At 51.5% G+C, this 24,812-nt stretch overlaps 1 protein-coding gene across 2 annotated transcripts; it reads left to right on the top strand.

The window, feature by feature from the left end:
* The first annotated feature begins 1,185 nt into the window (after window positions 1-1,185).
* MGAT3 (beta-1,4-mannosyl-glycoprotein 4-beta-N-acetylglucosaminyltransferase) lies at window positions 1,186-24,543 on the top strand. Of its 2 annotated transcripts, none has more exons than XM_086887499.1 (2): window positions 1,186-1,290; window positions 17,841-24,543. In XM_086887499.1, the coding sequence occupies exon 2, from the start codon at window positions 17,842-17,844 to the stop codon at window positions 19,348-19,350; it is 1,509 nt and encodes a 502-aa protein (XP_086743625.1). In that variant the 5' UTR covers window positions 1,186-1,290; window position 17,841; the 3' UTR covers window positions 19,351-24,543. The 2 variants fall into 2 exon arrangements, with proteins under 2 accessions (XP_086743625.1, XP_086743624.1); XM_086887498.1 differs by lacking the exon at window positions 1,186-1,290 and adding an exon at window positions 16,556-16,641.
* The last annotated feature ends 269 nt before the right edge of the window (window positions 24,544-24,812 follow it).

Raw genomic sequence — 24,812 nt, forward strand, 5'->3', positions numbered from 1 at the left:
TTACTCATCCTTCTAGCTGAGTTTGCATCGGGGAAAATTCCCCTTCAATTATGCTCTTTGGCTGAGCTCTGACACGTTCTCCATCTTGGCCTTAAAACTCAAAATTAGGGCGACTCTTTCCCATGGAAACCCTCCCTGGTGCTGGCCAGATCAGAGCATAGGGCAGACTCTCGTGCATCCCCATTGGGATACTGAGAGTGTTCAGAAGAGGTGGCAGCAATCTGATGGAATCGCTTCTCATCTTCTCCCCGGCGAGCTGCCCCGAGTGCCCATGTGATAAATGGCAAGTTGGAGAGGCGTCGGCACCGAGGCTTTGTTTGTAATGTGCTGCTTTTCCAAATTCCCATGAAATGTCGAGGAAGGGTGTACTCTGATGCTGCTTCCTTTGACCTTTCGCTCGCTCTTGGCTGCGAGGGGCGAGGTCCCACGGCCGTGTTTCGGCGCGTTTGTAGCGGTGCCAGGGGAGAGGGGGTGGTGGTGGTTTGGTTTGGCTTGGCTTTGTTTTCCTTTCCAAAGATGGGCCCAGCGTGGAAGAAGGCAGGGAAAAGTTGAGCTGAGAAACGGTAGCTGTTGCGGTTAGGGTGCGCGACCGGGAGTCAGCAGACGCAGGTTCTATTTCTGGCACCGCAGCAAAACTTCCTGATGTCGCCGGGCAAGGCAGCTCACGCATCCCATCCCATCCCATCCCCACCTCGCCTCCCTCCCGCCAAGCAGCGAGCGCTCCCGCCCTCGCTCGCCCCCCGGGCCGCGGGGAGAGGTGCCGAGGGGGCGGCTCTGCGGGCGGCTCTGCCTCGGCCCCGCGGCATCCTCGGGGGGCACCGCCTGGCTCGGCGCTGGCTGCCGCGGCCCGCTCCATAGCCCACCGCCGGCCCCACCGGCGGGGCTCCTTTGTGCGGGGCCGGGGGGCGGCGGGGCCGTGCCCCGGGGGGCGGGCGGCCCGCGGCGGCGGCCCGGGGGGGCGGGCGGGCGCGCCGGGGGAGGAGACAGGCGGTGAGGGCGGCACAAAAGGGGCTGCTGCAGCCCTGCCCGCTGCTGCCGGCGGGGCTCGGCTCGCCGCGGCTCCGCAGCGCATCCTTTCCCGCGGCCGGGAGGAGGTGCCGGGCCGCTCCGCGGCGGAGAAGGAGAAGGCGGAGGAAGGCGGCGGGGGGCTGCGGGCTCCGGGCTCGCCTCTCGCCTCGCCTCGCCGCGGCCGGCGCCGAGCCATGCCGGGGGGCGGCGGGCGGGCCGGGGGCGAGCGGCAGCCTCGCCCCGCCGGGGGCCCGGCGGGCACCGACACCGCGCCGGCCGGGGGTGAGTGAGCGGGCGGGCGGGCAGCGGGGCTGGGGCGGCGGGGCTGGGGCGGCGGGCTGAGCCCAGCCCGGGGAGCCGCACCGGGGCTGCGGGCAGCGGCGGCGGGACCCCCCATCGGTCCGTCCCCCCCATCGGTCCGTCCCCCCCATCGGTCCGTCCCCCCCATCGGGCCGTCCCCCCCATCGGTCCGTCCCCCCCGCCGCTGCCGCCACCTGCAAGTTGTGCCTCGGCCCGGGGGTGCGGCGTCATCCCCTGCGAGCGCTGCCGGAGAGGCTTCCCCCGCCGAGCCCCCACCTTCGCGCTCCTTATTTATTTATATTAGTGCTATTTTTTCTTATTCTCTCTCCCCCCCCCCCCCCCTCACGCCCCCCCCATAATCCCGGCATCCCCTGCTAGGGAGCATCGCCCGTGGGGAGGAGGGAGGTGATGCTGCCAGCCCCCTGCCCGCAGCGGAGGGCTCGCCGGGGATGGAGGCACCCTCCCTCCGGCCGGGGCACTGCAGCGAAGGCCCATCTGCTGCCCGGGCTCGGCTTGCGAGGAGGGCACGGGCTGGGGATGCGTGCCAAGCCTGCAGCAAGCGAGAAGGAGTAACAGGAGTGCGTGCGTGGGAGGGAAAACATCCATACAAATAAATGTGTACCGTCAAACGTCCCCTGTGCCCTGCTCTGTCTCCATGTCAGATGGCTGCAGGTCCCCCGATCGGGGCTGGCCGCGAAGGGATGCGGGCACCCAAGTTCTCCCCGCTCGTGCAGGGCTCTCGGGTTGTTTCTGGGCTGGAAGAGCTGTGTGTCCTCCCGGAGTGACACAGGCTGCTGCACCTCAGTCCTTGCGAGAGTTTTGCTCCCTGGACGAGTGTGACAAGGTTGATGGACTTCACGGCATTTGCTGCAGCTCCAGACTTCCTCAGACAGCTCTGTAAGGGAGTGAGCGTGGTGCGGGATGGAGAGAAGCTTCTCTCAGTGCCTCAGCTCGTGGTTTTCCTTTGGGGAGTTCCATATGCTGGGTTTCCTCCAGCCACGCCTGGGTTGCACGGGAACGCTGCCTTATTTCCCAGAAATTATTCTGGAGACTTGCATGTCTCCTTTGCACCCTGGAGCAGAGCTTGGGTCAGGAACGTGCCTGCCCTGTCTCCAGAGCATCGTGTGAGTGCTGAGCACCTCTCCTCCTATAGAACAACCCTCCAGTTAATTCCAAATTTCTCTTCCTGAGTGGGAAGTTCAGGCCTGTGAAAACATTCGGTGGCACCTCTGCTAACAAATATGACTTGAGTCACCAGGAACCCCCAAGCCTGTGCAAACTGAATTTCAAATTCCTGCCTACTCTTGCCCCTGTGTCCCTCACCTTGGCAGGGTGTGAGTCAGCAGGAACTTTTCAGGTTCCCTCCCCAAAGGGTGTCTCTTGTGCTCTGTGGGTCCCACCTGCAGCAGTGGTAAGTCCAGCTGGCACCTGTGATTTGGGAAGCACTTGCAAGACTCTGTTGCTTCAGCCTGGCTGCTGCCATCTTCTCAGAGAAGGGCAGAAATCAAGCAGGATCTATCATTTATTGCTTGACCCTCATGGAGAGACACCTCTGAGGGGAGGAAGGACTATGGGTGTCCCTACGCTCCAGCAAACCTCCAGTTTCTAAAGCCCTCCTAAACACCGCTGCAGCACCTGTGCTTGTTTCAGCCCCAGCAGTAGTGCTGGGAACACGTTCTCCGAGCCAGAGTGGGAGAAGAGCAGTCCTTCGAGCTATTGCTGGGGAGGGAGTCTCCAGTCCCCTGGTAGCACTATAAAACTGGGATTGAATGAAAGCCATTGCAAACTGTAGAAGAGGAGTGAAGCTGTGGCTCTTCTACTGCATGTCATAAAAGTCCCTCAAAGATTTATAGTTCCTCTACACCCTCAGGTGATTTTGCAGTAGAGGTAAGAAATCCACTGCAAGGTAGAGCATTCCTCTCTTTGAGGACTCAGTTATACCTGCATAGCTTGCTTATTAACACCCTGGATATAACAATTATATCCTTAGGAGAGAGGATGGATTCTGGCTAGCTGCAGATGTGTTTTCTTGCCCAGTTCCTAATTTGGTAGCGCAGCTGTTGCTTTTTGTCTAGTATACCTTTGGTCCTAGGTGCTGCTGTGGCTCATCTCCACTGGAGGTGCCTTCCACACTCTTGTTTCCAAAGGGGTTTTGGTGGCTGAGTTGCCTTCCTGCTTGCCTCCCCCCCTGCAAACGCTGGCAAGATTGCAAAAAGATGCGTGGCACGCAGAGATTGTCTGAGCAAGGAGGTCAAGAAGAGTGAAAAAGAGTGGAAAATAGTGTACTTGCAGGAGTGTTAGTTTCAGTGGATGCTCACAACTGTGAGCTCACATGAGACATGGATAGCTGGTCTGGAGGCTTGCTGGGGCTGCACGGTGAGCACAGAGCCCACTGAACCTCGGCCAGGCACACGGCAGGCACAGGCGCCCTTGGCGTGTTTGTCTGAGGAGCATACCTGTGAGGTTTGTGTACTTGTGGGCTTCCCGTGTGCCTTGTGTTTACCTTTCTCCTCCCTCTCCCACGCACAACTGGCTAAGTGCAGTGTGACACTGGGGCTTGCCAGATTGGTGTGACATGCTTGCTGCATGCCTTTGAGGGATGCTTGTGTGACAAACGTGGGTGGCTGTTTGCTGGGTGCGTGTAGCAATGCACACGGGTCCTGCTGGATGCACTTGCCACGGAACACAGGCACTTCTGCAGAGTTTATAAATGTGGAGCACGTAAGCAGCCGTGGCATGGGTATGGCAATCCTTCAGGGCAGTGCACATAGATGATGTTGTGGCCAGTATGTGAAGGGCACCTTAAGATAGACAAGTTTCTCTCTGTCCTTCCCTTGCATTGAGCTGTCAGCAAGCAGAGATAAACTCTGTCTCGTGGCAGGGTTTATAGCTGAGTTTTCAGCTTGCTGCGTCAGCTTCCTCCTCTCTTGAGAACAGCATCTTTAAGGTGTGCTTGCTATTGCAAATTGACACCCCTACCCCCCCAGCCTCTGTGCTGGGTCATAAAGGAGGAGGAAGGAAGTGAGGGAATTTGGTGATGGATAGAGGGGGCAAGCTGGGCCAGCATTCATTCCTGATGGCCGGTTAGGTTTTAGGTGGGGTTATTTGCTCTAAAATGAGTCCTTTGTACATTGTTGGAATCTGTGACCCAATCAGTGGGATGTAGCTGGAGGAGGTGGTGCTAACGAAGACTGGTACAGCTGTCAGTAACTCTGGCAGAGAGGAAGGCGGAGGGTGTACTGACTGGCACAAGAGATGTTTTCATGACTTTAGGTCAGTAGAGGTGCCTTAAAGGGCTGGTCCATGTTATCAGCCCTGGCTACAGAAGCAGAAGAGCGTGGGTAGTTGTGCCCACGTGTTTTCTGCCCCTGTCACCCATCAGTTCGGCACAAAAGGTCAGGCTGCACTTCAGTAGCACAAAATGCCATCAGGACACTACAGTGGAACACTTCAGTGGGATCTGAAATTTGGGGAAGGTAGGCATGTGGGGCAGTGCAATCTAGGGGCATGTGGAGGGTCTCTTATGAATGCCTGCTGTTCCCCATCCTGGATGTTCTCAGAAAGGTAGCGATGTATCTGCAGTGCACACATGGACCGTGCTGGCGAGTCAGTGATGCAGCCTGGCCTTGAGGAGCCATGACAGAGCTGCATGGAGAGGCCAAGCCTGGCATTGTGGGCAGTTTTGGGTCGGCTTTGGGGTGCTTTGATAGCATTTGTCCTGCTTGCCCTGCAAGGACTGGGCTGTGCCACAGCAGCAGTGCTGGGTGGCATGCCAGGACCAGCTGCTTGTGCCAGGGGCCAGGGCAGAGTTGCTGTCACAGAGCTGGTGAATTTTCCCTTCTCCAGGGGAAGGTGAAGAGAAATGCTCTGTGCTGGAGCAGTGGTGTAGGATTTAGAAAAGCACTCTATGCCTGAATCCCTGTGGAATAAACTCTGGCTACATATCTCAGGAAGGCAGAAACATGATTCCTTTACCTTCTTTTTCTGACTCCTTTGTGTTCCTTGGCATGCAGACCCTTTACTTCCCAAAACTCTTCCTGAAGTACAACAGGTACCTCTTGCTCTTCAGACCTCTGAACACCTGTAGCAGGGTGGGTGTATTTTTGCGCTCAGAAACTTGCTCAGTGGAGCTGATAGGTGAAAGGGAGTGCAGCACTGCACTGAGCTTTCATCAGGCAGGCTGAGGGAAGAAGCAGCATGAAGGGAGCTGGCTGCCTTACAAACAGCAAGGGCTTGTTCTAGAGTTGTGATTTTGGAAGTGATTGTTCCCTGCTTTAGGACAGCAAAAGTTATGTGAGCTGCTCGTTGTTGGGGCCTTGGACTTTTGTACCAAGATAAACCCTGCAAGCTGAATAGGCAGCTTGATGACCTCAGCTAAGGTTCCTTGTTTCCCCACCTAGGGGAATGCCGAGGCCTGTGTCTAAATAGGCTTTTTCCGAAGCATCAGACGTGGCTGTGAGGTACGACCACACTGAGCATTGCCAGAAGTCTTTTTCTGCCTGTAATGCACAAATTGCAACAAGAAGAGAGATGAGAAGAGGTGGATGTGGCTGACCAGGAGGGAGAAAAGCAGAGGGGGCTTCTCCTCTTTCTGAGGATCATCTCTGTCTTGCATTTTAACAGAATTTCTCTCCAAGGACCTTGAAGCAACCTATTAAGCTTCTTATAATTAGGTAAGTCCTTACCCAGAGTAGAAGAGTCTCTCACATTTCCCACACAGGGAAACTGAGGCGTGGAGCATGGCTGTACTGTGCCCAGAGGCGAATGCAGAGGCTTGTCAGGAGAGTAGCAACCCAAGTGCCACGCTTCTTGTGCTTGCTTTGCTGCTGGCTGCCTCGGAGATCCTGGAGAACAGCTGGGTGTGGGTGCTGAGCCAGGGGCTGTCGATAACTTTCTAGTCACTGCTTGTGTTCTGCAGCCCTTTTCACTGTAGATATCATCTCCTTCTTGATCTGCTACCTAATCTATAATCCCAGCTCCCTGCTGCCTTTCCCTCAGTGTCATTTTCCCCTGGGTGTGTAAATCTGTACAGGATGGACTAGGGTTAACGGGCAGGCTCAAACTCCATGCTCTCATCAAGGCTTTGGGGTAATTTTTACCTTAGGCTATTGCTGCACGTCTCTCATGTGATGGCAAGGCTGTGGCAAGCAGGTCTGGAGCACACCTGAGAGACTAATGCAGATCAGCCCCGCTGCACAGCGGCTCGCAGCTGTGAAACCTGTGATCTACATGCAGGTATCCCCTGTCTTAGCGTTCAGACACAGAACTGAACAGAAAGCCAGGGAGACAGCATGGCAGAGAGTCATGAAAGGGAGTCTCTCTCCTAGATGCTGAGCCCTTTAAGGAGGGGAGAGTAAGCTAGAGCCCTGAGATTTTAAGCTGGTTGTGCTGAAGCTGAAGAAAAGGGTGACAGTAGTGCTTTCAGTTCTTCCTTCTTCTAACACAGATAGCTCTAGCTGAGCAGCAGGGAAAAGGAGGAGGATGCAGACCTGTGCAGGCTGAGCACATTGGGCATGGACAGATCTTGGAGGCTGCAGCAGCTAGGAAAGGTAGGGGTTTGGAAGGAGGATTTGGCAGAAGGGGCTGAGAGTGCATGGTGCTCGCTGTGCGTGAGGAAGTTGTGTTTTTGTGGAGCTTGTAGTGTGAGGACTGCCTCTGAGGCAGAGCAAAGGGCAGGGTAAATGAGGAGAGCAGTGCCCTGGAGTGATCACAGTGCCCTGGAGTGATCACTGTGAGCTGCACTCTGTTGCTTAATGACCCCATTTCCAAGGGAAACTTTGGAAGCCCTGATATTCAGGGAAGCAGGATCTCCCGAAGGCAGAAGATTGGGGCAGCAGAACTAACGGTGTTTCTCTCTGCTTTCAGCTCAGCCTTCCCTGTATGTTATTTGTGCTAGCAAAACTCTTCCTTCACCACTCCAGAGTTGGTTTTTTGTTCCCTTTTCCCTTCCCACCTGCTCCAGCAGTCCTTTCTTCCTTGCCTCGCTGTGTCAGTGCTGTCCAGCTGCAGCTTTTGCCGGCTAATCCGATCCATGGAGGCAAGACCCGCTGAGCAGCCTTGCTTGAAGGGGATACGATTTTCTACATTTGCTCCTGGGGCCATGTGAGGTCTGTAGAGAAGAGGTGGGTTAAAGGAGCTGCTCTTTCCCCATCAGCCCCGTGTCCCCAAATCCCTCCTCTCGTGCCGTTGCTCAGGGCAGGCCTGGCGTGAGCGAGTGGCCGATGTGCTCTTGGACATGTGCAATTGGCACCAAGCCTCTGTGGCCTCAGAATCCCTATCTAGCAGCAACTTCTGGAGGAAGGGTTGACCACACCTGCATTCAGCTTGGCTGGGGGGACGATGGGATTGCTTTTGCATAATTTAGCAGTCTCTTGAATTATTTATAGTGCAGTTGTGCTCTGGAACAGAGTCTTCTCGCTTCCCGTGAGCACTGGGGGGGAGGGAAGGGGAGTTTGTCAGGCGTCCAGAGTCTATCACGTAGTGATGAGGAGCGCTGTGGGCTTCCTTTCTGCCCATGTTTGTTTGTATATGGCCTTGTGCAGCTGAGCTGCCCTGAAAATGCAGTTCTGGTTTCTGTATCATGCAGGTGTGTGATACTGCTGAGCGTCTCTGAGGCTTGGGATTGTGTGAGAGGTTCCTGGGTTCAGAGCCTTGTCTGTGCAGTAAAGAGACTGTGTCAAGGTGGAGACAATAAATCTACTGCTTGGATTTGGTCCCTCACTCAATTACAGTGCTGTGTTGTGGACTGGGGGCAGGGATCTTCTGGACTCTTCTCTGAAATATTTAGATGCTTAAAAGCATTTTTCTTCTTTCAAAGGTCCATCCTGTCTTGCCAAAGTGTTTTTTTGATTTGTCATGACACGGTTCATTGGACTCTACACAAGATCATCAGGACCTGAGTAGATCAGGTGGTTGAGTAGCAAACCGTGCAGCTGAAATTCCCATCACTTCTCAGTGATTAAACCCTGAAGAGAAGCCAACTGAGGGCAGAGGCAGACTGGGGCAGCTTGTTACAGGCTCTTGCAGCAGTGAAACATCATGAAGATGAGCTGAGTAGCACAGCTCTGTATGAGCTTAATGCTCTTTGTCCCTCTGTCTCACTGTGGCAGGTTGCTGTACCACACAGGTGGGCTGTCCTGCTTCTGCCCTGCTTGTCCTGTTGACTTCAGCGTGACCACAGCTCCCCTCCTGCACTACACATCCTTCTTGTTTGTAACCGGTTTTCATAATGTGCTTACTTACACATTAGTTCTGTCTTTCTCCTTTCCTTCCTTTTTGACCTGTTTGTGGCAGCTGACTTCTCAGAAATACAGTTCAATATAAATGTTTGTGTTACTGAAGACCTGAAAGGGGAGGAAAAGGGCTGAGGGTGGAGGAAGAAAGAATCAATCTTGGCCTGTAATCATGTGATTGTGGTAGTAGAGTTGAGCAGAAATTCTCAGCTTCCCTGTTTTTATTTGCACAGTGTCCATTTGTGGCTTTTGCGTTTGGGGCAAAGCTGGACAAGTAATCACTGTATGTTCCCTGGACACACTGTGCTGTCCCACCTTGCCCTGACCTGCTTCTTAGTCTCATCAGCCTGAAAAAAAAAAAAACAACATTCTCTCATCAAATAGTTTTACCTCTTGTCAGGGGCATTGCCATCTGGCTAGACACAAAATTTCTCCTCGTCCCTCTCAAGAAATAAGGCAACCTAAAGGAAGAATGTGAAGACGAGTGATCCCCAAATCTGTGTGATGTCCAGGATAGCATTTGATTTTGCTGATGATGAACTTTCTCCCTCTTTCCCCACAGACCTGCTCTCAGTTCTTTCTGCTTGGATTAATCTGGAGATCAGGGTACTGCTTTGCTTAGTGAAAGGGAATGTTTGTGCAGAAGTAGTAAACATATTGTTGAGACCCAGGCCTGCTGCAATGCCTGTAAACAAGATCCAGTTGTCTGGGGGAGGCAGAAGAGAGGTTTATGTGACCCTGAGTTAAGTGCATTAGGAGGCTTTTGATTTCATTCTGGGAAAATGCCCCTTTTCGTGGTACCATACGCCTGTTATCGGCATAGAGCCGTGACTGCAGAATTGATTCGTGGGGATTTAATCCAAGGGGCTGCAATCAAAAGGATCAAAAGGGGGTTGTCTCTGCAAACCAGAGCCCCTGAGCTCATGCCCTTTGTCCACCACAGAGGTGGGAGTCCGGGCTGACTTATTCCTGCCTTGGGGCAAGGCACTGAAGAGCTCTCTGCCTATCAGCACTTTCTTTCCGAAAATAATAACAAAGTGAAGTGGCAGCGGGGGATCCAGGCAGCACTGTGTCGAGGTCTTGCCTAAGTCTTGAAAGAGGAAGTGAAGAACAAAGGCAGAAGAGACAAATAAATAAGGGTCTGTTCGTGGTCCAAGAAAAATTCCCATGGGCTTGTGTAACATTCTCGGGAAAATGTGACACTCCCTGGGCTGGAGTTAGTTTTTGAGAAATGAAAGTGGGGGAAAAAAGGCGAGAGAGTGAGCAGCAGGGGTTGGGGAAGGGGAGGAGAGAAGGAGGGAGAGACACCCTAGAGAAACCTCTCAGCATGGAGTCAGGTTTCTCCGGCTGTTCCTGGTGAAGAGGGGTTAATGCTCTTTGCATGGGATTGGCTGGCCACCAGATATTCAGAGTAGAGGGGGATCCGGGGGCTGCCAAGCAGGACCCCTGTGGCCTGAAAAGGAGGGGAGGAGGGGAAGGAAGAGGCTCTTCCAAACAGTAATAGATCGGCTACTGTGGGAAAGTGAGCACGCTGCCAAACCCCAAGTAGTTGGTGATGGATGGGGGAGGAAGGAGGGTGGGGATGGAGGGCCAGCTCTTCTCCTGGCCGCTAGGATCATGCTGCTATTCCATGGCCTCTCTTTATTTATTGTCTCCCTGAGGTTTAATTGGTTCCTCTCCTTGATCCATCTTGGAGAGCCTTTATCCTGGGGATGCATGAACAACTTCCACCCGCTTCAAAAATAGCTGGAATTAACGTGGTTTCTCTTGCCTGCGTGGGTCTGCACGCTCCACCTATCACCATGGCATCAAATGTTTCTTGCCTCTTTCCTCTTTCAAGTGCCTTGCTCTGGGCCCACAGGGCACACACTTCACCTTCCTCTGGGCTGTTCAACCTGCATCTCCCTGTTGCTTGGGCTGTCACACCGTCCCCGCTTCCCTTTGCGCGGGGTTTGTGTGCCTGATCTAGTGTGTGTGCCACGTGCTCTACACCCGTGGACCCACAGGCCTGTGGATAATCTGGGCTGTTCATCTTGGAGCTGTTCACAGCAATTGTGGCTTGTTCTCCACTTGCTTGGCCTAATGGAGTGCCTGCCAGGATCTGCATTGAAAGCAGTTCTCTGCTGCTGCTGGTTCTTCCAGTTCCCTCCTTGAGATGCGCTCCTTCTCTGATGCTGCTGGGAAGAATTAGTGAGCTTATGGTGGTTGAATGGGGGCCTTGCTGGATATTTGGTTAGATGAGCAGCGCCTACAGTTCTGTAATTTTGAGTGTCTGAGGATGTATCTACATCTACGTGTTTTGATCAGAAGTGAACTGGTGAAATAATTTAGAAAGTTTCTGCTGGTCAGCTGCTTGTTCCCATGCCTAGGCGTTTTCTTCAAGTTTATTTTTAACCCAGTTAGATCTGCTGCTGATATGGCTGTAAAAGCAGACTTTCATGTGATTGACAACTTGAATTCATACAACTGACAACTGAGGGATGGGTAAGCTGCGATGGTGGGGAGTGAGGGGAGAGAACCTCTGACATGACAGCCTGTGTTGTCACATGCCTCACTTGAAAGCATGATTTGGTTTTGACTTGTCCCTCTTTGCAAGGCACCAAAACTACCAGGGACATCTTGCATGCTTGTTTGGTTACCCCATGGTCTGTCTGAAGACACAAGTTGCTTTTTTGTGTAGTGTTGTCCCTTCTCCCTTTCCTGTTCCTCATGATGGAGTATCCCTGCCCTGTAAGACACCAGAAGACCTGACCAGCTGTGTTTTGCAGTGACTGGCTGCTGTGCAGTTGGAGCAGTGAGCAGCAGCAGCGCCGTGTTTGTCGGGGAGAGGGGCCTCGCGTCCTGGGTGAATGCAGTGAGCAATGCCTCAGCTCGCCCTCTGATGTGAGGAGAGGCACAACCTTGCAGCCAAGTGGTGATGCAATCTCCAGGGCCATCACAGCAGACTTCGTGGGACCAGATGTTTTGAGGAGGCAATAAGCAGGGCTGAGGAAGAGTCCTTCCAGGATATCAGGCATAAGCGAGGGAGAGAGGTGCCGCTTCTCCTCTAGCGGAAAGAGCGCTCAGACTAGCGACGCTAAGAAATTAAAGGTGCAGCTTCTGAGAGCCTCTCCAGGATTAGAGTGTGCAGAAGCATCTCTGAAGCAGTGGAAATTCCTATGGTGAGACTGGATTTAGCTGGAGAGAGAAGATTAGCTATGAGGGAGCCCATCATATCTGAAGGATTCTGAGAAGAATATTTGATAGATTTCAGTGGAGTTGGAAATCCAGCTTAGTTTCCTTTAGCATGCAGTACTGCACCCTTGTGACGTCCAAGTACTTCTTGGATAAAATTAAATCGGTGTCTTGTAGGCCATTACTGGATTTCACTAGAGTTTTCTAGTCTTTTCTGAGATCTTCTTTTAAACTGGGGGTTGGAGAATTATATAATTATGCTGCTATTAGTAATATGGTAGCTACAGTAAGAATAGTCTGAGTGGAGGGTTTTATAATGGACTCTGAAGGCGTTCAGATGTTGGTCTGTTCTGCTGACTTCTGGAAGATCAGTCTTGAGACAAAATACTGTCTACAAAGGCCACTTCATCTCCAGGTCACATGTGTTCTGTGTAGAGGGTTAAGAGCTGCTTTGTCCCACAGTGTGCAGCTGTCTCGCTGTGTCTGGAGGTGTAGCATCTAAAATAACCAGGGCTTAGTCCACTGAAGGGCAGGACAGGACACTTGAGAAGAACAGTTGAGACAATGAAAGTCCATGGGAAGTGTGGATTCTGAAGATACTGTTCTTGCAGAGGTGAAGAGGTGAGCAGCCACAGCACTTAAAGAGCTGGAGACTTTGTGTTGCACCCATCTTAGATTCTATGTGCAGCAGATAGTAGCTACTGGTGTGGAGCACTTGGGTGTCCTAGAGGAATGCATGAAAGAGATACTTGGTTTGTTTGTTTTTTGACTGTAAACGCTGCAGGTGTGTGGAGTCTTAGCAAGGTCTTGCACACAACCTGGAGGTTTTGTGGTTGACATGTACACCATGTGCCTGTCCTCCCTGGGAAGGGGAAGGCGATATCTTTCTTTGTGCTGTGCAGTCACCCTTCCGTGGTCAACCTCAAACCTTACTTTTGTATAGATTCACCCTTTAGCCATCTTTTTTCCTCAATCTGGTTTTCTTTCTGACGTGACGTGACCTAGCTGGTGCGTGATGGCAGCTCTGGGAGGCAGATGGAAGCTGTAGTGGCACGCTGTTGAGTGGTTACCTTACCACTCTTCTTGCCTGACTGCAGAAATGGAGGGAAGGTGCTTAGGACAGAGCCTTGCTCTCCCTCAGCCTGACCTTGCATGGAGTGTGACTGTGCTGGATGGCTCGATCCAGCTGTTTGGGCTGGCACCAAGTCAGTGGCACCTTGTGGTTGGTTGCCTCGAGGCTGCAAAGGAAACACAGAGTGTGAGGTATTGCTGTTTTGCATTAGTGCTGTGGGCAGCAGCTCTTGATGAAGGACACGGAAGAGTGTTTTATTCTGTCCTTGGAATTTGAATGGAATCAGATATGGACCTGCTTACATTCAAACCACCTTGTGCTGTGACTGCCAGGGCTTCTTGGTGATGTCCTTGTAGCTTGCAGTCCCTGAAAACACAGTGGCATCCTTCATGTGAGAGATGCTGAGCCATAGCTACCTTCTGGTACATCCTGCTTCTCTCAGATTTTCCTGCCATGTAGGATAATCTTCTTTTCCTGCTCTTAAGCAAAGTGCAGTCCTGCTGTCCCTGAGCTTGTTTTAGTTGTTGACAAATTCTGAGTTTTATGGTTTTTTCCTTCTGTGGATGTTTGCAGGACAAAAGTAAGTTGAGATTTTTTCAGAGTGTTTAGAGGTACTGTGGCTGTGATGCCTGCTAGGTTCCTGTGCTTGGGGATGGCAGGTAGACCTAATACTCCAGAAATGTGGAGTCTGTTCCATTTGTCTCTAGCTGGAGCAGCCAGAGTTGGGCCCTCCGTGTGGATTGGGGGGTGGAAGTCATACTGGGTTTTTAATCTGCCATCTGAAAGCAATTCTAATTTGAATTTCTGCTTTGTGTTGAAGTGTCTGAGTGATCTGCAAATATGTTACTGCATGGGTGTTTAAGGGATAACTTTAGGCAGAGGAGATGAGCATTTTGGTATCAGGGGAAAACCAGAAGCTTTTGCTCTGACTTGTTCTCCACAGCTGCTTTTTCCCTGTAACCATGGGAGAGGTCTAAGGAGTCTTGAGTCCCATGCCCTAACAAGATGGGGTAGCCTGTATGCAGCAGACTGTGGTGTGGCCTCTTGCCAGTGTTCTCCAGAAGAGAACATTGGGGCTGGTGAACTGCCAGCTCTTATCGGTGCATATCTTTCTCTCTGGCTTCTTGAAAAATAAGTATATTATTTCAGGATGGTATAAATCAACTGGTCGCTAAAATGGCAACAGGTGCCTGGGGATAACTCATGTGCATAACACTTCCAGCTTTCCTCCTTTTCTGAAAGCATGGTAGAGACAGAACTTCAAGCAAGGAAATATCAAAGGGATCCCTTACAAAAAGAAGCTTTCAGCTTGTCTCTCCAGGACTGAGTGTTGCTGAAGCAGTTTGTAACTCTGCGCTCCCTAAAGAGCTTTGTCTTAATGGAGCTGACTGTCCATACTACTTCAGGCTTTTTCTTCTACTTGAACATTAAAGCTTTTCTTACTTTTATTTTTAACCCAACTGCAACTTGATCACTCTCCCAGAGATCAAGTTGACTTTTTTTTTCTCCTTTCCTCAGTCAAAGTTGTCAGAAGAGAAATACCTCTTCTTGCTGTTTTCTGTGTTCCTGGTCACTGATGGCTGCTTTGTGTTGGAGCAGCTGGGCTCTTCTGTGACAAACTGAGATGTCTCCCTGGCTGGTACCTCCTTTCTCATTTCTATCACATGTAAACGTTTTGGATGGGGAGGGTGGGTAATCTCCCTTGCTGGCCTTTGTCTCCAACTAGCTGCAACCAGGCAAGTCTTTGACTGCAGGGCTGATAGAGGATGTGGGAAGGGATACATGACTGATGTTATTTAGTGTCTTGGCTCACCCAGGGGTGCATGAGTGTTCTCCACTCCCTGGCAGAAGAATCCCTGGCATGTGAGAATGAAGGTGGCTCCCAGAGAAGATATTTTGAAAAGGACACACCTTGCTTCTTTGCTTCCCCTCTTCCAGGAGGGGTTAGGAAATGGGTTCCTGTTCCTGCTCCCTGAGTAAACCAACTGAGCAGTGAAAATTGCCTCCTGGGCCGTGTCAGCAGCGGAACAGCAGAGGGTACTGCAGGGCCAGCTTGCTTGGCAGAGCAGCCGGGGAGGGCTGTGCACACCAGCCCGGCGCAGGAACGGAGGCAGCGCAGCCCTGCCCGGAGCTCTTTGTGCCGGTGGGTGAAGAGATGCAGAGCCACATGCTGAGCCTGACAGATACTGATGTATGCAAATGTCAAGTGAGGAAAATATGCTTTGCTTCCTAAAACCATGCGTCCTGCTATGTTGACACGGCGCACTACATCTCAGAAAGCGAAGCGCTTTGCTGAATGTCAAGAGTTATGGCTTTTTGTCTGGGAATTTACTGTGGCATGCAGAGCATCACAGCCATCTGAGAGGACGATGTGTCTTGTGTGATTCCTTCAGCACGTGCCTTCAGCCATGGGCTGGCCCAGAGGAAGCTGGCTGCCCCACATTTGTGTGTCCTGTAGGAACTGGAGAGATAACAGTATTACCTGGCAGTCATTGGAATTGCTGTATTAGAGCAGGTCAGTTGTTCATCTTGCCCAGGTTTCAGCGTCTGAGAGAGCAGCCTGATGTCTGGAAGTAATGTCTTGGAGAAGTCACAGGACACCTGACTGGAGAAAGCTGTACTCATTTACCAGTGAGGGACACTTTCTACTGATACCCAGTCACAGCTATTTTAGTGGGTTTTTGGCTTCCTTGTGCTCTTCTCTTCCCCACACTTCAAGACAGACAAAAGACTGGTGATGTGCAAGGAGAAGGCACTGAATATTCCTTTACCTTACAAGTGATCTTGCTGCTTCTGCAATACATTAACAGAGCCTTAAGAAAAAAAATGATCATGAATAGAAAGAGATGCTCATGGGGTTTTCTGCAGCCCCTTGTCTTGCCCCCATGAGGAAAGCTTGACAACAAGCCCCAGGATGATCTTTTATTGCTCTTAACAGAAGAATATCCAGCCCCATAATGGCTGGGCCACTACAAAGGTGATGTACCACCAGCTGAGCAATGACCAGAGGCGTGTGAGGTCAGACCATGGAGCTGTGGTGGATGAGTGCTGGAGGTGAGGGTCTGCTGTGGTGCAGACCCCTGAGGAGAGCCATTTCCTCCCTTTCCCTGTGTCTAACAAGTCTCCCAGAGCCAGTACCCTGCCCTGCTGCTGACTTGTGTTGTGGCAAAAACCCCTACCAAACATTAAGCAATAGAATCAAGCTCTCTCTCATTTTATCTTGTTTTTCTTTCAATTTTTTCCCCTCCCATGGCCATGCTGTAACTTTTCCACCAGCTTCAGGCTTGCAGTCCTTCAGCCAGGGATTAATCTGTGATTCCTTGCCCTCACACCTGAGCATGGGTGTCAATGCCAGTAGATGGTGACTTCCACTGAAAACATAACCACCAAGTGTCCAGGAACACTGTTGCTGAGATGAAAGGTACAACTGTGGACAGCCCCTCTACCAAAGTCCATGTCAGAGCCATCTGTGGGAAGCCGGATACGTTTTCCTTTGAGCAGCTGCCATCTGTCTAAGTGCTTTATCGTTTTTCACTTTAGTATTAAATTCTCCTCAAGTTAATCAATAAACATGCTTTGCTGTATTTTACCTAATACCCTCTGAAGCGGCAGGAGCGGGTTGCGTTCTTCTTCTCTCTGCCCCCACACCTGCCCACGTGTCAACCTTGAGGAGCCTGTGGGGCTGGTGGTGTGGGGCAGCTCCCCCGTCACCCCCAGGAGCAGGGACCGCCTCCTGTGAAGGCATTGCTGGCACCACTGTATGCCAGGTGGAATTTTTCGGGAACTTTGACCCTGGAAGGGAGGCTGCACCAGGGAGAGAACCAGCAGAATGGAGCACGTGAAGGGGGTGAAATGGTATGTGGCACATGCACGGGGATCTCTGCCTCTTTGTCTGTCACTGCAGCAAGGCTGTCATGCTCCAGGACAGCCTCTGCCTTGAAGACTACTTTTAGATGACCTCTTATCCATGCCCACTTTTGCCCCAACTTGCCTTTCCTGAGACAGCAGACAGTGAGCACCTTTTCTGCTTTTCCTTGGTGAAGCATTGTCTTTCTTTTTTTTTTTTTTTTTTTGGGGTCCTTTTTCTGAATTGTAGTCTTCAATCACTTCTCTGCCTGACAGCAGCTCTATGTTCCCTGCCTGGGCTGGAGGAGTGGAGGTGGTGGAGGGGAGGATGAATGCAATATTTCATGTTGTTTGGAGGGAAGGGCTGTGCACTGCTGGCTTCTTCCTGGCCTGACATGGATCCATCATGATGGCACAGTATTACCGGCAGAGACAGCTAGGCATTTATTTTTGTCACCTTGATCCAGATGCAGAAAAATCTCAGTATCTGGTCCACAGAAAGTGAAAAAGCAAATGGTAACATATGGAGATACAGTGGACCTGAGAATCACTGGTGGGAGAAGAGTAAATGTGACAGGATTTTAATTTTATTTTTGTTTTCCTGTCCTCCATGTGAACTTGGCTAGTATTTCTTAGGAACAGGGGTGATTTTTTTTAGGGTGTGTGTTGAACAAATAGTCTAAAGATCAGGAGAGTGTAGGCTAACTCTGGCAGTCTGACTAATGATCTTGGTCCTTTAACTGCCTCTCTTTTGCCAGTCACGTTTCAACCATGCCTTCCAAACTCTCTTACCCTTCCTGCTCTCTGCTCTTCATTTCCCCCCAACCCTCTGGTGATGCACCTCTGAGGAGGTTTATGTTCATTTAATTTCCATTGGTGAACAGGGACAAATCTGCCAAGTGTGGTGAGTTCATAGATCATGGATTCCTGTTATTCTGGATATTTGTGTTGCCAGTACCTTTCTTGTGTTTGTGGATTCATGAGACTGATCTAGCAGAGGTTCAGCTTGGTGTAACCCAACTGAAGCAAAAGGCCCACTGAAGATGGCAGGGGGTGGGGGTGTAGTTCTTGGAGCCAAGTCTGTAAAGATGCATGCTGAATTTGGACCAGCATTCCTGCCTTCCCAAACCTGTTTCTCTAACAGTGGTAAACTTTTTGCACCTCAGTAACTACTGAATGTAACTCTCCTTTTCATGGCTCTTCCACAGGATGAAGATGAGACGCCATAAACTCTTTCTGACTCTCTGCATGGCTGGTCTCTGCCTCATCTCCTTCTTGCACTTCCTCAAGGCCCTTTCCTATGTCACCTTCCCCAGGGAGCTGGCTTCGCTTAGTCCCAACCTCGTCTCCAGCTTCTTCTGGAACAATGCCCCCGTCACGCCTCAGGTCAGCCCTGAGCCGGGGGGTGCAGAGTTCCTCCGCACACCCCTGTATTCCCACTCCCCTTTGCTCCAGCCCCTGTCTCCCAGCAGAGCCAGCGAAGAGCTGCACAAGGTTGAGTTCGTGCTGCCAGAAGACTCAACGGAGTACTTTGTCCGTACCAAAGCCGGTGGCATTTGCTTTAAACCAGGCACCAAGGTGTTGGAGAAGCCGCCCGTGGGAGGTCGGCAGGAGGAGCGAGCGGATGGCGCAGCCTCGGGGCGGCCGGCTCGGAAGCCGCTGAGCTCCAGCGGAACCAAGCGCCGCAAGTGGGTGGAATGTGTGTGTCTGCCGGGCTGGCACGGCCCCAGCTGTGGGGTCCCCACCGTGGTCCAGTACTCCAACCTGCCCACCAAGGACCGCCTCGTGCCGCGGGAGATCCCTCGGCGGGTCATCAACGCCATCAACGTCAACCACGAGTTTGACCTGCTGGATGTCCGCTTCCACGAGCTGGGAGACGTGGTGGATGCTTTCGTGGTGTGCGAGTCCAACTTCACGGCCTACGGAGAGCCGCGGCCCCTCAAGTTCCGCGAGATGCTCCTCAACGGCTCCTTCGACTACATCCGCCACAAGGTGCTCTACGTCTTCCTGGACCACTTTCCCCCCGGCGGCCGCCAGGACGGCTGGATTGCTGACGATTACCTCCGTACCTTCCTCACCCGGGACGGCATCTCTCGCCTCCGCAACCTGCGCCCGGACGACGTCTTCATCATCGATGATGCTGATGAGATCCCGGCCCGTGATGGCGTGCTCTTCCTCAAGCTCTACGACGGCTGGACAGAGCCCTTCGCCTTTCACATGCGCAAATCGCTCTATGGCTTCTTCTGGAAGCAACCAGGCACCTTGGAGGTGGTCTCGGGCTGCACCATGGGGATGCTCCAGGCTGTCTATGCTACCGACGGGATACGTTTGCGGCGCCGTGAGTACTACACCATGCCCGGCTTTCGGCAGTATGAGAACAGCACAGGACACATCCTGGTGCAGTGGTCGCTGGGCAGCCCCCTCCACTTTGCTGGCTGGCACTGCTCCTGGTGTTTCACCCCAGAGGGGATCTACTTCAAACTGGTGTCAGCCCAGAACGGGGACTTTCCCCGCTGGGGTGACTACGAGGATAAACGAGACCTCAATTATATCCGGGAGCTGATCCGGACTGGTGGCTGGTTTGATGGTACCATGCAGGAGTATCCCCCTGCTGACCCCAAGGAGCAGATGTATGCTCCCAAGTACCTGCTCAAGAACTACCAGCGGTTCCGCTACTTGTTGGAGAACCCCTACCGAAAGGTGGAGGGTGCTGGGTGAGGCCACCGAGGCTCCAGCTTGGGTGGGAAATCAGAACTTTAGAACAAAGGGAAAGAGTCGGGTGTTTTCGTCTGTTCCTGTTCTTCTTTAGTTTCCTTTGTTTATGGGCAGGGTGTGCCGTTTTTCTGCGGTCTCTGCCCTCCCTCACTTCCCATTCTTCTTCCCTTCACCCCAGGGTGATGCCTGGGAACCCAAATTCCTCAGTCACACGAAGGGAGGCCTGGACAGGAGGGAGAAAGATGCTGGGGACCTGTTCCGTAGTAGCATAAAGACTTTCTTGCATCTTCCAAACCTCTCCTGCTGGCTGGAGAGAATCTGCAGCCAGCTGGCAGATTTTCCTCCAGGGAAGGCTGAGAGGGTCCCATGGGGAGAGAGGGCAGCTGTTCCCATCCACCCTCATCCTTTGTGGATTGGAGCAAGCATAGATGCAAGCCTGGGCTGTTCAGTGAGCGTGTGAGTCAGCAGGCACAAACTCTTGTGAGTGGTTGTGTGTGCAGATGTGTGTCACTGGCATTTTTTGGATGAGTGAATGTGCAAAAGCATCTTGGTATGCTTGTTTTTTGTTTTTGTTTGTTTGCTTGTTTTTGTTGTTGCTTTTTTTTTACTACCTCTGTATTCAGAGGGTATTTTGGGGAAAGGAAATCCTTTGCTTCCAAGGTGTCCTTCTCAAGTTGCAGCCCCTTGCACAGGCTTAATGCATTCTGTCCTGGGCTGGGTCTTGCCCCAGTATTCTAACAATCCTGCAGGAGATGGATAGGAAGCAGAGGAGAAAGCTGGGTTTGAGGGGTTTTTCTGTTCATTTTTCCCCCCTGCCCCCACAACACTGCATGTACTTGTCCTACAGAAGCCAAAGCATCTCCCCTGCAGTACATACTTTTGTTGGGGCTGGGATAAGCTGCAGGGGACTCAGTCAGATGGTGGGAGTGTATGTTTGCAAGTGCATGGTTGCCTGTGTGCATGAGTGCTCACATGCATGGGTTTGGTGTGCACCTGGATGTTTGTTACCAGTACTGGGGGGGAAGGGCTTGGCTGTGTGTGCTTGCAGAAAATGGTGATATCCAGAAGCTCTCGTGTCAGTCTTGGCATGGATGACTTTTTGGGCAATGCATAGGAGAGGACCAGGGATAGCAGTGGCTCTGCATAGCAGTGCTGTGCATGTGGGACTGTTGCATGCCTCTCTGGCTGCCTCTAGAGCCCTGCAGGCTGTGCCTGTTGCAGGGCTGCTGCTTACACATGCTGGCTACTCCTTCTTACTATGGGGTAATAAAAGGGAGAAGAGGAATGGTGAAGTTCTGATTGTTGTGGGCAAACAAAGCTTGTCAAGGCACAGGACCAATCTGTCTGCCCTCAGGGTGTGAGGGAGCTCATGAAGAAACAGGCTGTGGGCAGATTCTCCCTGGGGGCAAGAGACTTTTTAGGGACCACTGTGCAATCCAGTGTGCGCAGCCCACATCTGCAGCCTGGGCCACATAGACAAGACCATGGAGAGGAGAAGGGATTTAGGAGGGTGCTAGTTGCAGCTGTTTGGGCTGGTGTCTGCTCAGGCCATGGGCAGTGAGGATCTGGCCTGCTGTTGTATTGGGTCATTCAGCTCACTGAGGAGGCAGATTCTTGTCTCCACCCTTACCACCACCCGTCCTTAGCAGATGGCTTGACAGGGTGCCCAGAGCCTGGGTCGTAGTGGGCAGAGGGTGAAAAACATAATGAACTTGCTCTCTTAGCCTTGCAGTGGAAAGACTGACTCATGTTCCAAGCAGAAATCATATGGAGGAGGATAAAGAGGAATGCGTTGGCACAAAGAAGTGTGGCCCTTCTGGCCAGCTGTTCTAAAGCAGGAGGGTTTTCATTGCCCTTAACTCCATCAGGGCTCCATGGTCCTGTGTTGCCCAGCACTTGCCATTGTGCTTCATTCCTACCTATGTCTCTCACTCTTTTTCCCTCCTAGTCCCCTCCTCAGAGAAAGTGAAATTCTCAACAAAAATAACTTGCTTCCCTAGTAAGGCTGAGACTGTAATAGAAAGAAGATTAATGTCTTTTTCTGTTCAAATTGAGATGTAGTTCACCTTAGCTCCTTCCACATGTTGTATGCCATAATGCCCGCTTCGAAAAACTGAAGGAACTTCCTTTCTGTTATTATTTTTGGTTTCTTTAGAATCACTGTTCTCAGTGCTGTTGTGTCTTCCCCACAGGCAGAGGAGCCCCTTTGGGAACTGGGTGGACAGACAAACCTAGCTAGGCAGAATGCTCTTCCCCCAGAGGGAAGTTGTGGCTCTTTAAAGTCCAGACTTAATGATGTAGCAGAAGGAACTCGTCACAGACACTGGGTTCTGGTGCTGAGCAACTGTGCAGAGGTCTTAGGTGTAGAGAGATTATAGAGAAATGGGGTCCTAGCTGAAAAAGTTTTAAGCAAGATGAAAGCCATAGCACTGAGGATGCGGCACAGGGGGAAGATGCTTTCCCCAGGGCCAGCTGGAGGAGAGCAGGTGTGTTAGCTCATGCAATTTAGCAGCAGAAAAGTACGGAAGGAAGAAGCCATTTCTCATTTTTACTCTGAGGAGAGAGCCTGAGGTCTCCTCTTGGACTTTTTGTCTTTACCTTGTCTCAGTGATAATGCAAGGCCAATACCAGGCTTTGCTGGAGACAGAGGACAAAGACAAGCCAGTCTTTGCGTGGGTGCTTTGGCATCAGCAGAGCCCCACTTCAGCAGCAGCTGAAGTTCATGTATGCTGGGATTGCACCTCCTTATCTCCCACAGTGGGAGAAGCCTCTCCTCTGATATCAGCCCTTCCCATACACGACCATCCTTGGGGATTTTTAGTGCACAACAGTCATGTTTTCAGTGTTGAGATATGGCCCTTGTCTCTTGGGAGTTTGATAAGCCCACAGCTGCAGTATCTGCTTCTCCTGCTTCTGAAGTACAGCCTGTTGCCTTTTCTCCTCTACTATTTGCTCCACCATTCTCATCTTCTCTCTCTGTTTTGTCTTTCCCTTCTGCTCCCTTGGGCTGGAGAAGGAATTCTGGGGCTCTTGTGCAGGACTCCTGCCCTGCCTGCCTCCTGGACTTACTTCCTTCCTTATTCTTAGGAAATTAAATTTAATCCAGACTTCTGCTGTAGTGGGAGGAAGGGACTTTACAGATGATTTGCATTCTTTATTGTTTCTCTTTCTCAAGAATTGTTTGAACATTTTTTGATTTAAGGCCAAACCAGTCAATGTTTCTGTCTAATTTGTCTGGCTAACCCTGTGTTTATTATCCTTAGGGAGCTAGAGTGCTTGTCATTAAAAATCTTCCTTCTTGTCCCTGGAGGGAACAGACACTACTAAGCTGGCATTCACACAATGATTTTCCAAGGTGGTGGCTTACCCTCTGCTCAGCCTTGCCTGTGCTGCCTGTTGGGACTTCTGCAGCCAGCTCCTGGTGGGACAACCACTCCTCCAGGGAACTGCCACAGGAGAGATGTCAAAAGTATGTGGGTGTGTGAGGTGGTGAGAGAGGCAAAGCAGGAAGCAGGTTTGTGTCAGATCCTTGTTTCCCAGTGCTGGACTCTGTGGTGAGCACTGAAGCTCCTTCATCTTACCTGAACCAGGTTCTGGAATTTGAGAAGGGAAGGACCAAGAACCTTGTCCTGGCACTGGGCTGGAACTGGGATTAGACTACCAGAGCCTGATGTCTGCGGGTTGTTGCAGACAGCGGGCAGTGAATCCTGTTGTCTCTCTTGGACCAAACTGTCTAGTGGACCAAGGAAATACATCACTAGCCTTTTCATTCCCAGAAGATTTTTTTACCTCCAAGTTGGTAAAAAGTGGGACCAGGAAATAGGCGAAGCAGTGTGTGGCACACCCAAGCCCTGCTGTTCTTTCTGTTTGTCTCTTGTTGTCTTTCTTTGTGCCTCTGACCTACAAAGAGATTGTGTTCCTATACATGGCTTTGGACTGGAGAACGTCTCTTCCTCTTTTGCCCCAAGTGAAAGGAAGGAAGGGCGTGGTATTTGGTGGACCTGCAGCAGGTGAGCTTGCTAAAGCAGAGGGAGTAGGGCAGGTCAGACATATTTGCCCATCTGGGGGTAAAGCGACACCCAAGTGACAGAAAAGATATGGTGACTTTGTGCCTGTGGTTGGTATGGAGGATGACATGCTCAAGCCCACTCTTGCTGTTGCTTTCTCTGATCCCTGTGTCCTGCTGAGGTGTTTGCTGTTGTGCTGCCCAGGCCAACCTACTCTGTCTCTGTGACAAGTAAACAAGGAAACTGAGTTGGCATGGAGGGAGAGTGTCAGAGCAGAATGGCTGTTCATTCCCCCCTGCCTGCCTTGCTGTTTCCTTGTGGGTTGGTGTCTCTCCCCCTCCTCAGTATCCCCAGGGCTCTCTCCCTGTGTCCCAGCTCCTGCCGGCAATCTCTGTGGCTGCTATGCCTCCGCACTGTGAAGACGCGTGTCCAGGGTCACTCCTGGTTCCATTAGTGAACACTGGTGGTGAAGAGGGAAGGGATGCCTCATCCTGGTTTCACTGACCTCTAACCTTGGTGAGAAAGGAGGGAAGTGAGTGGGAGAATGGATCCTGTAACCTTCCATCATTGTGTTCTCCCTAAGCACCTCCTTTCTGATTTCTGAGACATTGGACAGACTCACTCCTGTTATGGAAAGGGAAGGGGAGCTGGAGGGTAGGGGGGTGGCAGGAGGGGCTCAGATCCAGCATAGAGAAAGAAGAACTGTTTCTAATGCAATACACTGACATTTTAAAGCTTTGGGCACTACAGGTAATGGATTAAGAAGGGATCTGAAATACTTTGAGACTAAGAATTCAAACCACTGTTTTTTCCTGCCTGTGTGGATGATGATGCAGTATCATCCTGGAGGTGGTCCAGCAGCACTTCTGAGCCTGGGGTCCACCTGGACCTAATGCTGGTGTTGCTCCTGGAAGGGCTCCAGGACACCCTGCTTTGGACAAAGAATGCGTGGACTTGCCAAAAACTAAAAAGAAAAGAAAAAATAAGAGCATCTGCAAAGCTCCTTTCAACTCTGTAATTTATAAACAGCAAGTAATAATGAACTTTTTGTAAGGATAAATCAAATGTACATTCTGAAATCATTTTCTCTGTAAATGGTTGGATTTCATTTCACCCTTAAAGGGATGCTTAAAAGGAGGAGATAATAATAAAAATTAAAAAAAATTTACAAAGTATGAAAGGAAACCAAGATGTGTGTGACAGCTTTTATTTCTGATTGCCTGGCCAAGAGGGAAAATGCTGGAAAATGGAGTGAGGGAGCTTCCTATCTTGGCAGGACACTGTTCCTAAGAAGGGAGATTGAAGGAGAGCCTAGCTGGTCTGGGGACTGATTCCTGGTTTTGTAGGCCCATGTCAGACCTAATCTGCATGTCAGGTGAGTATGAACATGTGAAGGCACGGGAGTGGGGAACGATGGCTGCTACGTGGCTCTCAGAAGAGCTGGTGGATGTGGGAACC

The sequence above is a fragment of the Cyanistes caeruleus genome, chromosome 4 (assembly GCF_971803275.1).
Source record: "Cyanistes caeruleus chromosome 4, bCyaCae1.hap1.1, whole genome shotgun sequence".
NCBI lineage: Eukaryota > Metazoa > Chordata > Aves > Passeriformes > Paridae > Cyanistes > Cyanistes caeruleus.